The 13892-nt window shown below is 36.7% G+C and overlaps 3 protein-coding genes across 3 annotated transcripts; 1 reads left to right on the plus strand and 2 right to left on the minus strand.

The window, feature by feature from the left end:
- Window positions 1–141: 141 nt before the first annotated feature.
- LOC109010190 (GDSL esterase/lipase At5g14450-like) lies at window positions 142–1739 on the minus strand. The gene is made up of 5 exons (XM_018990942.2): window positions 1490–1739; window positions 1208–1417; window positions 951–1123; window positions 553–826; window positions 142–398 (listed from the first exon to the last, which is right to left on the minus strand). Exons 1-5 carry the CDS (start codon window positions 1737–1739, stop codon window positions 142–144), a joined length of 1164 nt encoding a protein of 387 aa, XP_018846487.2.
- Window positions 1740–4196: 2457 nt separating this feature from the next.
- Window positions 4197–6941, plus strand: LOC109009649. The gene is made up of 5 exons (XM_018990227.2): window positions 4197–4522; window positions 4960–5057; window positions 5252–5587; window positions 6536–6584; window positions 6712–6941. Exons 1-5 carry the CDS (start codon window positions 4287–4289, stop codon window positions 6785–6787), a joined length of 795 nt encoding a protein of 264 aa, XP_018845772.2. The 5' UTR covers window positions 4197–4286; the 3' UTR covers window positions 6788–6941.
- Window positions 6942–7537: 596 nt separating this feature from the next.
- LOC109009650 (probable methyltransferase PMT9) lies at window positions 7538–12259 on the minus strand. The gene is made up of 8 exons (XM_018990228.2): window positions 11833–12259; window positions 11286–11450; window positions 11014–11196; window positions 10231–10822; window positions 9019–9131; window positions 8670–8890; window positions 8172–8503; window positions 7538–7803 (listed from the first exon to the last, which is right to left on the minus strand). The coding sequence occupies exons 1-7, from the start codon at window positions 12082–12084 to the stop codon at window positions 8188–8190; spliced, it is 1842 nt and encodes a 613-aa protein (XP_018845773.1). The 5' UTR covers window positions 12085–12259; the 3' UTR covers window positions 7538–7803; window positions 8172–8187.
- Between the last annotated feature and the right edge of the window lie 1633 nt (window positions 12260–13892).

Below are 13892 nucleotides of genomic sequence, written 5' to 3' on the forward strand. Positions count from 1 at the left end.
ATACAGGCTACTCTGTCTACGATTCACTCCATATATGAACTCGATATCTATCTTAGCCATTTTTGTTATATGAACTGATGTTAATCGCACTGTTTCCCACGTCAATCAATGCAAAAATTGGGAAAGATGCGCAAATCTTGATCACAAAGATCGGCCCTTATGACATGCATTTGTGATTGACAATGGTGGGTCTGAGAATGAACCGTCGGTTATATGATTTGCAACCCAATAATTTGCGGCCTCGGTGTAGTGAACGCCATCCCAGCTAATATACCTGGAAGGATCTTCACAAGAACCAGCATACACTTCACTGCCATTTATCTTTGCCTTGTTCCCACACCACACATGGCTGCCATCCTCGTGATAACCACAGCAAATGTTTCTTGCGTCAAGAAATCCTGCAAAAAGACCATCCGTTATGCGCTTAATATTGTTTATAGATATTTGGTGGCACTTCATTTTCATGTGAAGAGTGGTAGATATCATATTGGTTAGGTATAGGTAAATATATCATAGCAGCAGCAAAAAGAAAGTTTTGAGTTTCAGTATTACCTTCCTTCTTTGCATTTCTGATTAGTTTATACTTCGCTGCAAAGACATCCACATATGTTAAGGTAGCATCAGGCAGCTGTTCCCTTAGGCTGATGATACCTTTTTTAAGCTGCCTATTGAACTTTTCAGCCATGTTATTTTGAGCTATGACGCACCCATGTTGGTCAAGAATGCCAGAAAGTGGGCGGTGGTAGTAGTTTAGGGTCACTGCCAAGCAGCCAATGGGGCCTGTGTTGTGTATCCAAAATGCTCTTGCCCCTTCTTGGTACAGATGCTGAAAAGGGTATGTTGATTTCGAGTCATCACACCCGATAAAACATGATTAATTCAGACTCAAAATCTTGTTATTAATTCCAATTGAGATGAGACTTACAACCCTTTTTTCCTGTATGACTTACTTGGACTGCTGCAGCAAACTGGCCAATGATGTCAGGGATTACTGCTTTAAATTGCTCATTGCTCATTGTTCGAAAACCAGCAGCAATATCATTTTGCCCAATGTCAAATGTATAAAGAGCCTTCGAGAAGTCCTCAGGTCTTGGGAGATTTCTTCTCTGGGAATCTTTCTTGGCTGCAAAACATAAAAGTACAATAACAAAGGAGTTGAAAATGGGAGAGAATCAATCTCTTTTTCAGGAGATATATTTGATATTACCTTGATTGTAGAGATTGCTGGTGCGTGCCCTGAACTGCCCAAATTGCACAATCTGGATATCAAGAGAGAATGGACTTACGCCAGTCACAAAGTACGATTCGTTAAGCCGCCTAATGGTTGAGCCTCCTGTGGCAAAATTTGCACCATGCCTGAAACTTGTTCCAACTGAATCTAGATATGCACTCAAGTATGGCAATCCAAGGCCTTTGGCTGCACAAAAAAAAAAAACACCATTCAAGATATATGCTTTCACGACAGAGGACAATTTGATATGTATATTACCAATAAAATCTATGATGAGACGTCCACCGGAACCTCTTCCGGCCGGCTGATGGAAAAACGTCTCACCGGATGGCGGCCCTGCTGGGTAAAATGCCGCAAATATCCCACCAGTATCTGAATTTGAGTCACCAAAGTTGTAGATGGCAGGAAAATCACAAGGCAATGCACCTCTCGCTCCCTCACCTAACACACTGATCAAAACCCATGAAACTAAAATCCAAACACCGAAAAGTACTCTTACAACTTCCATTCTCGCAGCACCAAAAGGTCCAAAAACTATGACTCATATGCTGTATAATTAAACTTCCTTATATAGGCACGCGGATGCTTAGCCAGCCACAGTTATCTTTATAAAATATGTATTCACGAGAACTATGTGCTTTCCAAGCAAGTGGAACCATATAAAATATGCATTCATGAGAATCTGGCATCTTTAATCTCCTACTATATATATCTTCCTTAATTGGTTAATTTTTTTCATAATTACTGCGTTTTTTTTCTACTTTCCTAGCTCTTACTTTGATTTTGATCTTCGTTCTCTGCACTCTGTCTGCAGCACGTTGCCTAGTCCAGCCTTTGATTTTAGAACATGTACGTCCAGCTAATATCTCAACCATATGCTGTATCCCCTTCTTGTTATCCGACTCTCCCAAATCAGGGAAGCAAGTTGTCTTGTCTTGCATATTGTTGAGAAATAATCTTGTATTGTCTGTGGACAAGATCTTGATCATGTTTATAAAGAATGAATAATCTCTCTTGTAGAACCGATTTTATGAAATGAGTTAGACTAATGAATTTCTTCACAGATGACATCGTTGTATCTAATTTTATTGACGTTAGCTATATGCCTTTAATTTTGGCATTTTTTATGGAAAGATACAATTAAAACACGAATTCAGGAAAATAAGCAGCAGTTTGTGTACTAATTTTGTGATTTTCTCTCCATTTTTTTGAGGCCCAGTACTGCATGATAGATCTAATATATATTTGATGTGGTTGAAACTAAGAAAAATGGAAATATGTTGGTGTACGTCCTAGCTTTCTGCTGGGAGGGTTTTGTCGGGGATCTTGGTTTCCTTGCGCGCATGTCTTTGAAAGATCATCATGTGCCGAGTGAAGTTTTGATATGGCCAGAGATCATGTCCACGATTTTTATTTCCTTTATTTTGTTTGGAACTTGATGCTCATTATCAAATTTGTCGAAAAGTACTCGAAATATAATTGAAGTGTCTTCTGTAACAGTCCATGCAACACGAGACTCACGAGTTTTTTTTTTTTTTCTTTTCACAAGATCAATGCAAAATCACATGTCCGGTCCAAACATGATTCTTCTCCCCTCACGCCAATATACTCATGGAGTCGTGAGGCCCTTTGTAGGATTGTGGTAATAAAATCAATTGATTTTTGTTTTTTTTTTCTCCGAACATGATGAGAATAAATAGTTGATATATATATATATATATAGTGACAAAATAGGTGCAAATTAATAGGTTTAATTAAGGGCCTAAGCTAAGTGCATGGTTTCATGACACGTTACATGAGTTTCATCAAGATCTTAGTGCTTTTAATTGATACCAAATCTTCTTTGCCCGCATGCATGCAGTCAAAGATATCAAATCCATGCATCCATGCGCGTGAACTACTTGGGACCCACAAATGGACCCCACCTAAAAATAAATAAATAAATTTTATCTTAAAAAAAATTATTTTTTTATTAATATGACTTACTTTTTATATAAAAGTGATATTATTCATCAAATTTAATTTATAATAAAAATAATTTTACAATCCAACCAATTAAGTCAAAATACATGCATTTCAACAAGTTTTTTCATGTCGATTGCTATGATTTTGTCCGGAGGCGACAAGGAATCGAAGTCAAAAGTTGCTCTACACATGCGTCGATCATTTGTTTCAAGAAAGAAATACTTTGTGATAAAATACTGACCTACACCATGATTTGTATTTGCATCGTATCTCAACTTTTTCTTTGTACTGCTTAGTGCTTTGTTTAGGGTTTATAATTAAGAATAATTATATTTGAAAACTTTTACACCACACATCTGCACGTGACATTATTTTTTTTGAACTAGTGTATGACATAATTTGATTTATAAGATAAATTTTAAAATTTAAATTTTACAAGTTTTTTAAAAAGTAATGTTACGCATAATTTAAATTCTCATCATCCTCTCATCATTCATGATGTATTATTAGATTATTAGAGATTATTTATTATATTTCACTTGAGATGATGAGAGGATGATGATGAATAGATTTTTTGTTTTTTAAATTTTAGCTTTTGCTTTTTAAATCAAACCTTTAATCAAAACTAGGCAATTATTTTATTTTCATTTATTAGAATTATTAATTGAAGTTAATCTAAGAAATGTTAGACTATAATTGAAGGAAAATATATTTTATAAACTTACATAATTTAATATTATAAGTCATGTTGTAAAATAATTATTATTATAAAATAAATACAACTCAACTTATGTTGTCAAAACCTTCTCAATTCGTTATATTTTTTATAATTGTTTTTATAACGTAATATTTATAATCTAATTAGTAATTATTGACAATTGTAATGCTACTAATTAATTTACATCAAATATGAGGGGTGCAGCTGTATTTTAGAGATTTAAAACCCCCAATAAAAATAGTTGAGAAAAATTGCTTAAGGGCATGTTATTTTATAATTGGTGGTACGATGACGTTTTAATGTCCCAAGACGGACAAACAAAAGTGTTCTCTCCCTCTCGCACATACACTAGGGTTTTCAGGTACTGTAGCAATGGCGAAGAGCGAAGAGAAGTCGTCGAATAAGGAAGGGACCAACTTGCTGGGCGCGCCTACCTTTACGGAGCTCGATAATGGACGGTTCAAGTGCGTTGAGACTGGCCACGAAGTGCTCGTCAAAGACAGGGAATCCTACTCTCATTCCAAACGCTGCCGTTTGGGTCTCATCGGCTTCGCTTTGTCCCAAAACAAACCTCCTCTCAATATGTTCAAGCAAGACCCTCTCTCCCGGTACCCGAAGTTTCCTTATTTATGTCTCAAGTTGCATTTGGGCTTTTTAGTGCTTTATTTTGTGAAAAACGTATTTGGAAGCCATGTGCTTATGTAGTTATGTTGTCTATTTGGTTTGGTTTTCCGGGCACCCTAGTAGTGCATTTTAACCTGATTGTGTTCAAAGTGTTGGTGTTTTTATCAGCACAATGAGGTCAAGAAGAAAAATGCTAATGCTTGAAATTCAGGTTTATGTTTGATGTGGTTCGTGAAGGTGAATATCTTTTCACCTGGAGTAAGGCAGATGGTTTTGGTTTTGTTGCTGTTGATTGGGTGGTTGTGTTTGCTTTCGTCCCATATGCTTAAAAACTCTTGGATTCAAGATGTTTCTTTTTTTTCCTCAGTGATTAAACGGTGGTTATATATGCTGATAGTATATCCATTCGATCCCTTTTCAGTTCGAAGTTGATATGTAAGCTGACAGGAGACACCATAAATAAGTCTGAGGAACATATATGGAAGCACATCAATGGCAAACGATTCCTCAACAAACTAGGTTTGTGTTTATTCTTCGATTCATATACTTTTCTGTTAATAATCAGCCAATCTTGACAACCCATTTAAATATCATAGTGAATCTTGACATCGCCTATGGATTTCTGAGTTTTCTTAGAATTACATGCAGCAAGGGCGCCTAAGATGTTTGTGATTATTCAATTTCTAACAAATATAGTGGCTTTCTTTAAGCAGAGGTAAAGGAAACAGAAAAGCTATCCTCGGACGGAATAGTAGAAGAGCAGGGTGAGCAGAAGCCACAAAAAGCATCAAAGCCATCCACAGATGGTTTGAAGAAGAAGAAGAAGAAGAAAAAGAAGAAGAAGAATGACAAAAATGAGGATAAAGCCAAAGAAGTTGATGATATCATATCTGAAGTTAGGAATTTGTCTGATGAGGAGGAGATTGATTTAGAAGAAGCAGATTTCTGGATGCCTCCTGTGGGAGAACGCTGGGATTTTGATGATGGCGGAGATCGATGGTGTTCTGGTTCAGAGTCGGGGCAGGAAAGTGACGAGGTTAATGCAATGGGTATGTTTTGCCTCAGTCAAACTCAAATTATGTTCCTTTGTCATTTATGAATCACTCATTTATTCTGGTAAAGATAGTTCTTGTGCAAATAGACTTGAACGGTGAATTGATCATTATTTCGAATGAAGTTATTGGTAAATTAGGACCAAGGAAAAATTAGTGATTTCTCTTGTTCAAGAGGCTATGATACGAAAGGTCGTGATGATGAATATAGGAATTTGGAAAACAATTATGGCCAGAATAATGAGAGATGATTGGATGATATGATGATGAACTCCAAATTTGATGAACACTCATGTCATCATCAAATGCTGGAAGTTGGGATTCAATTTTAATGACCAGGCTGCAAAAGCTAATAGATTTTATTTCGTGAAAATTCTTCTTACTTTATGGTAGAACCGATCGATCGATCTCTCCCAAGTCCCAAGTGAGTCCTTAGACAGTGAAAGTCATTTTGCCATTTGTATGCAAATTAATTGTGTTCTAACAGTGTTCATTGTCCACATCTCTAGTCACTTTCTTTGTTTTAGATGATATCAGTAGAAATCCTTTATATACATCAATTATTTTGAGCGAAATGTTTCTGAAATTATAGTGCCTCAACAATTAAATTGGCAGGTCACAGATAGGAATTTTAGCAGCTGTTCAAATGTTTGATCGGGAATTCTGAAAGTAGATTATTAGATTTAGTGACTCTGGAAAAGTCACAAGGATGAATGTTTAAGTTTTATCTCCTTCTGCATAAATTTGTTGCATGTGTACTTATAAAAAAAATTGTTGCATATGTTGTTTCACACTTTCACTGGTAGCAGAATCACGGCAGAACTTTTTTAAAAAAAATTAATCCAATTTTCTTTTTCAACTGGTAGTCCATTGACTTTTAGAATATTGTTATCTCCCTTGCTCCTCCCCCTGGTACTGAACTTGATGGTAAATTATTATCATCAGATGGTCCAGCTGAAGAAGGCGGCAAGGAGACAGAAGAGCTACCCAAGCAGTATGATTCTTCCTCATCCCGTATCTCAATCATTTAGTTTCGATAGACCGATAAAAAAATCATTTAGTTTCGATTGACATGCAATGGTTTTTGCAGCTGAGAACTTGTCTGTTTTTACACTATGCAGGACAAAAAGAACGTCCATTGAAATTGGACCTAGCGGTTTTGCTTCAAGGAAGAAGAGTAAGAAGCACACAAATTAATTTGCTCGACAGAATTTATTGCAAGGAATTTGTTGTGAAATGAAGTTTTGAGGTTTCTCCTTTGTAATCAATTTACGATGTTCAGTAGGATGTATGGAAACAAATAGAGGTTATTTTTTGATGATATGCTTTCAATCCACTTTTGGGGTTTTAATTTTAATTTTTGTCTTTTATAAGACCCATGTAGAGGAGGGGATTGATAATTAGGCCTTGGATAGGGTGGAATGACTTTGATTTTTTAGTCATACATTACATGGAATCTAAATATTTTTTATTAGAACATTTAGGCCCGTTTAGATCAGAGATGAGATGTTAAAATATTTTTTTTTAGATTTAAAAAAGTTGAATTATTTATTAGATTTTGTGTGAAAATTTGAGCAAGTGATGAGATAAAACCGTTTCTGTATCCAAACGTAGCCTTACAGAGTCCATTGTTCTAGTAAATTATTCTAAAGTTAGAACTCAAAGTTCAGCATCAACTATAACTGAATCACGAGATGCTTTGTTCCATAATGCCTCTAGTAGGAGCTATACATTATTATTTCTGAGAAGTATAACAATTTATGTTTAGTAGTTGGAGCCAGACATTATTGAGTCAAGCAGTCTCTCTGTCACAGGATATTTGAACGAATAAATCAAGGTAACATGAGAGTATCTGTGATTCAGTAGGCTTCGCTGCTTAAGTGACAATTTTCAGATTAATTATGCGTTAATTTTAATTTTCTTTTGAAAAAAAAAATAACATGCCAATAAATACAAAAATAATCTACTTATGAATGTATGTCTGTACTTGTCATGAATGGTAATGGTTATCAGCGTTCACTGTATTTCTGCATGGTTACTCAATTCCACAGAAGGGTTCTGTTTCTATCCGTTTGCCGCATACTTGAAGACATTGGAAAATTCAAATCTTGGTCCCAAGCAGCGACTGAAATGGGCTTCCTGGCTCTTGTCTGTCACCTCATGCTTCGTTTTCCATGGTGGCCGAGAGAGTCCCGGAAGTGCAGCTCGCTTGCCTTGAAAAAGAAACTAACTTCTTATTAATTTCCTCCCACAATTATGAAGATCATCATTTTCTTCTGAGTTCACCAATCACAAGTGAAACCAGTTTTAAAGGGTAATTTACATATATAATATTTCCCGCAGTCTTTCTTCATCTGACTGCTCAAAAAATGGGAAATTGTCATCTATTGACTCGTCAGAATATGCCATATATAATTTTCAGGGACCATCCAAATGGCGAATCCACCAAATTACACAAGTAATGCAGATGAATGAATTGGTAAACTTCACCAGAATATCAAAGACATGGCCATGAGACTTGGACATTGTGACCTAAAGCATCGTCATGTCCTTAAAGAAAGAAAATGTGCAGGGCACATACCTGACCAGAAACAGATTCATATCGTTATAATTGCCTCATCCCACAACTTCTTTTTTGCGATCAAAACTCTTTCTTCGCTCAAGGAGAGAGCATCAATCCTCGGTTCAACTTCTGATACCCAGCCATCCCACCTTAAGGCAGTCACAAACTTCCGAATATAGTTTATGACAGAAGGTTTGTCTCTAATGATGACAATCCCATCTGGTCGTAGCATTCGATCCATTTCAATCAGTAGATCCTCTGCACTACACCCACGCTCATCAATCTCCGAAAACACTGTCCAGGCATGCAGAAGATCATATGTACGTGGATATGTAGAAAATGCTTCACACCTGTAAAAAAATCAATGCGTGAAACTGTCAAATCTCAAAAACCGGTTGGCATCAACTTCAGAAATTCAATATTATCTACTTCTTATAAAAAGAAATGTTATATAACTTACACACATTATTAGGCATAAAAGATGGTTGCATGCCTGCAGGGAGACTAAATACATACCAGTCATGAACAGTTCCAATTAAGCCTCGATCATATATAATCTTTAATCTTGCAGATGCACTGACAGGAGCAACATTCATCACCCACACATCTTTGTCACCAAGGGCAGCAGCAAACCCACCAAGATTTGAGTTCATATCCATAACATTTCTGATGGAATCCTTCGGTGTAGCAGATTTCATCTGCTTCCAGTATTCAATAACTCTAAAACGCCAAATGCTCTGCATTATATAGGTTGCTTATTCACATAAGGAAGAATACGTTTCATGCAGATAGCAAATTGAAACATCACATAAAGGGGGGATATAACATCATCATGCAGCATTTTTTTGTAATTTTAGAAACATACAATGTCCTCTTGGAATTCCTCCCTGCTCACACCTATTTCTTCCAGGCGAGGGGGTGCTGCAGTAAGCCTCTGTGGCCAAGGAACTAGCCCACTCCCCTTCTCTTTGTGCATCTCTGTTTTATTAAGAAATAAATGGATAGATAGGAAAAAAAAAATTAACGAGAAAGTAAATGAAAACCCAAAATCACAGTCATGACAAGGATAAGCTGTTAAAGCAGGGTAAAACAGGGTATTAACTGGCCCCCATAAAAGATATGACAACAATCAGCATGTTCAGCAAAACTAATCAAGCGAAAGCCTGAGCATCCAGTCCAAAGTTATATGCTGACATTGTTAACAGGAACCTTTCTATGCCACCACACTCCATGAGATGCAAAAACATGTTTGCACTTTTAGCAAGATGGAGGACCCACTGTATCACTTCCACCTTTTGCTATCAATGAAAACCCAGAGAGAACAGGCTCAATTTTGTGGCTGATAACTGATATCAATCTCAACCTAACAGATCCTCTAAACTATGGACTCCCACAGCCATTGCTCCTGTCCCAACTTCAACAAATGTGGTTTGGGAATGAATATAGGTTTTCTATTTATTATGTTTCTGTTACACTTCCAAAGAAAAGGCTTGGTCACAGTCGCTATCTAATTTCGTAATGAAAATCGTACAAAATGGAAAGATGCTGCAATTATTGAGCCACCCACAGACCCACACAAACCTACTCCAAAAAAATTTATCCAATTCTAAACTTATAAGTTTATAACCCCAAAAAAAAAAAAAAAAGTATCTAGTGAAGCAATTATCAGCATTTATTAGAAATGTCGGGGGCAATCAAGGTGTATCAACAAGTTATATCTTGTTTTGCATAGAAGAGCAGCAAGCACGGGAGTAACATCTAGGAGACCTTGATAAATCTCATCAATGAAACCCCATTTCTCAGGGTGCAGATGAAGATATTAAAGACTTAAATCTCTATTTTGCAAAGTTATAAGACTACTTTCACTATGTCGACAAAAGCACCGCTGTCACTGAACTCTTAAGTGCTATGCCTGTTTATACAAACAGATTTTGAGAATAAAGGCATCAATTACACCAAAAATACCACAAACATCAGTATTGTCAGATTATTGGCAAAATTCATTCCAACTATATGTATATATCTTTTTTTTATATAAGTAATTAAGCAACTATATGTATATATCAGTGCTACTTACTTGCAGAGTAGGGGGAGATGCACGCCTTCATGGACACATTCCAAGTTGCATCAGGATCATCATCAGAGCACAAAATGGGCAATGTCTGAGGTTCTCTCTTCAAGTAACAGCTATTTGTCAGTGGCTTTGCCCATATAACAGTCTGGCCTTGCTTTGCAACAACTCTCCAGCACATTCTTTTTAGAAGATTGTACATGTCATTCCAGATCCTTCGATTTTCTGGATCACGCGCATACGCTTCAGGAGAAGAATATACAAAGTACCCTCCGGGTCTTAGTAATCTGTCGAGTTCTAATAAGAGAATTCCATCTCTTTGAAGCCAATCAATTCGACAACGTGAACAATGAGCCAGTTCAAATGATCTGCTTGGATAAGGAAGTCTTTTGGTAGCCAAGACACCAAGAGTTGCTGGAATGCCCCTCTCTAGTGCAAATTGTATTTGATTCTCGTGTACGTCATTAGGTGCAAGGGACATAGCTATGATGTCGAGGGGAAGAAGATAGGCTCCGAAACTTGCAACACCACAACCCACATCAAAAACATTTCGGATATTTCCACCGTTGTGGAGTTTATCACCCGGAAACTTCAGCATCTATATTGATAAATTAGTATAAGAGTAGTTTTTTTAAAAAAATAAAAAATCAATCTGTTACATAATGCTCCATTGATTGCTAATTTAGGTGATATAAAAATAAAGATGACAAACTAGGGGAGAAAATAAAAATTAGGATTTTTTTACAAGTTCACTGATAGACCCAAGTAAACATTGAGAATGGCATATACCTTAGCAAGAGAAATGATGTACTTGTCAGCTCCATAATGGAAATGGGTACCTCCACCAGGAAAATTTATCTTATCCCCATTAACAATCATCCAATTCTGATCCGATTTCTCTTGTGCAAGATGTGTGTGGGGTATATTTGCCTTCCACACTTCATCCCTACTTGCCGGCCATCTTATAGGGACCTGAAATTCTAGTAACAATTTTGTCGGAATCAGAACTAAATGAACCCAAAACAAAACAAACTTTTGCATGTGTAATGTCAGTCACGAACCTTATAACCAACTGGGGGTGGAACCAGGCAATTATATCGCCGCTCCTGAGGTGGGCAGTGCCGTTCATAGTGCTCCATTAACATCAAATTGGGCTTCAATTTCAGTTGGTAGATAAGGTTCCTATCTAAACATGGTATCAACTCCGAGAATCTCAAATCACAGATCTGCAAGATCATCATTTTGAAACCATATCAAAACCTAAAAGGTTCAATGACCAAGTTTTATGAGTATCGTTTGCAGCATTCTAAAAACAGAAGTCGATTACTAACAAAAATCACAACTAAAGCAACTGTTTGATTAACGTATGCTTTTCGCCAAGTCCAAAATAAAACATAGTTCCTTACTTATGCCTATTACAAGAACATCAGGTCTAATAATTTATAAAAGTCCATTTATTGCCATGAGTCGAATGTGTTTTTCCCCTTCTTTGTCGTGAAAGCACCCAATCATTCACAACAAAATTAACTATGACTTGTATACGTTAAAAGAACAAGGAATAATAAATTAAAGACTTTGATACAAAATCAAAACGAATATGTTACGCACGGGAATGCTTTTGGGGACCTCAGGATTGTGCTCTTGGTCCTCAAGCAAATCTTCGGGATCGTGATTCCGAACGAAGCCGCCGAAGACCGGGTCGTTTCCGTCGAAGCCGTGAGCTTCGTCGTCAGATCTACGCGAGCCCGGAGCGACGGACGACCCGTAGAACAAACAAACCAACCCGAGAAGCGCAATGAGACTCACAAGGACGTACTTGAGCAGTTTAGAGGTGGAACTCAGCTCGCCCTTGCGCTTCATTTTCCTCAACCGGAGTCCGGTAGATCCGACCCGAAATCAATTTTAATCTTGGAAAAGCTAAGAGCCCTAGTAGCAATGCAGCATATCCAGTTACAGACAGGCTGAGATCGAGTGTGAGCCCGTGAGAGCAAGATAGATGCTCCGTTGGATTTTCGCGGGAGACAGAAGGGGAGAGAGATTGGGTGTGCGCCTGTGCAGGGACATGTTTTAAAAGGACCGCCGATTCGCGTTTAAGTTTGTGATCATGGAATCGAACGCAGTACGCCAGGTTGACCTTCGGAGTATTTCAAGGGATCATCCTCTGCGGCCGAGTACAGATTAGCATCAATTTAAAGCACGTGGTCAAGTAATATACATATTTTAAATGGTTCTTATTTAATTGATAAATATTAAAATTTATTAAAATTGTATTGCATTAGAGCATTGGCATTTGGCTAGCTATATGTAAAAAAAAATATATCTATATTGGACAATTTGGACTAGCTAAAAGTCTAAAGTTAAAGACTTCAGCTACAGTAAAATTAGACTCCTCTCCAAACATAGCAAGTTAATGTTCATGGTTGAAACCAATATTTTATTATTTCATCTACTTTTCCACGTTCTCTTTTCTTTCTTCATCTATTTTTCTCGTTTTTCATTTCTTCATCCCGAAACGCATATCTCCGTAGCCCTTTGTCTTCTTCAATCTCGAGCACCAAAAAGACCTGCGTTTTCTTCAACCGCAAGACGCATTCTCTCCGTCGTGTAGCCGTCGTCTTCCAGCCTAAAAGGTAATTTCTCTTCCTCGCTTCTCTCTCCCTCTTCTCTGCTTAGATTTCCTCTCTCTCTTCTCTTTCTATTTTCTCTCATTTCATTAAGTGATTGAATCTGTGTTTAGGGTTTGCAAGGACCACTCTGTCACAAGGTTTCCTTGCTAATAAATCCTTGTCCAAAAGGTTGCACATTTTCTGTACAAACTGAACTTGAAAATCACGATTTGGGTATTTCCGTGTAACTAATTTGAGATTTCGGTATTTTGGTTTGTGATTTGGTTATTTGTCTATGGTCATGCGTAGTGTTTAATGATTTTGATATTTTGCTTTGAGATTTCGATATTTCGGTTTGTAATTTGAGTATTTTTGTGCTGGAATCTGATTTGAGATTTGGATATTTTGGTTTCTAATTTGGGTATTTTTGGTTTGAATTTGGTATTAGAACATTTCAAATTTTAACATGTTTTTCCATTTCCATATTTCGAGAGCACATATTCTTGCAAGTCCTGCAACCCTTTACACAATAGAATACTTGATAAGAAATAGCAAATATCTCCAATTTTTTTATGAAATCTAACTCTAAAATATGAAAGTATGAATCAATTATCTAAAATCACATTTTGGTTTCGAAATGCCTCGTACAGTTTTTATAGAACTAGAGCTAACAGAAGTTGTCTTCTCAAACACAGTATCAGTCTGCATAATATGAATAAAATTGAATGAAGGGTGCATTAATATGAATAAAAGTGTATATTGTTATATTTTTTGCAGTGTATATTATGTTGTTTTTGGCAGTGTATATTATGTTGTCTATATACATGAAATCTTTTTGGCAGTGTATATTATGCTGTTTTTGTTGGTTTGCAAGGCAACTGGTATGCATTTATATTTGCTTTGCATTTGTCCTCTCCTTTGTAGTTTTAATTTCATGAAGTTTTGTTTAAGAGGTAGATGAACATATTTGAGCAAATATATTATAGAAGTAATTGGTTTAGTTTGATTTTTACTCCACTTGCCAACGCAATGACCCCACTTAAACTAAACATGCCAACCCAA

This window comes from Juglans regia, chromosome 1, assembly GCF_001411555.2.
Source record: "Juglans regia cultivar Chandler chromosome 1, Walnut 2.0, whole genome shotgun sequence".
NCBI classification, from domain to species: Eukaryota; Viridiplantae; Streptophyta; class Magnoliopsida; order Fagales; family Juglandaceae; genus Juglans; species Juglans regia.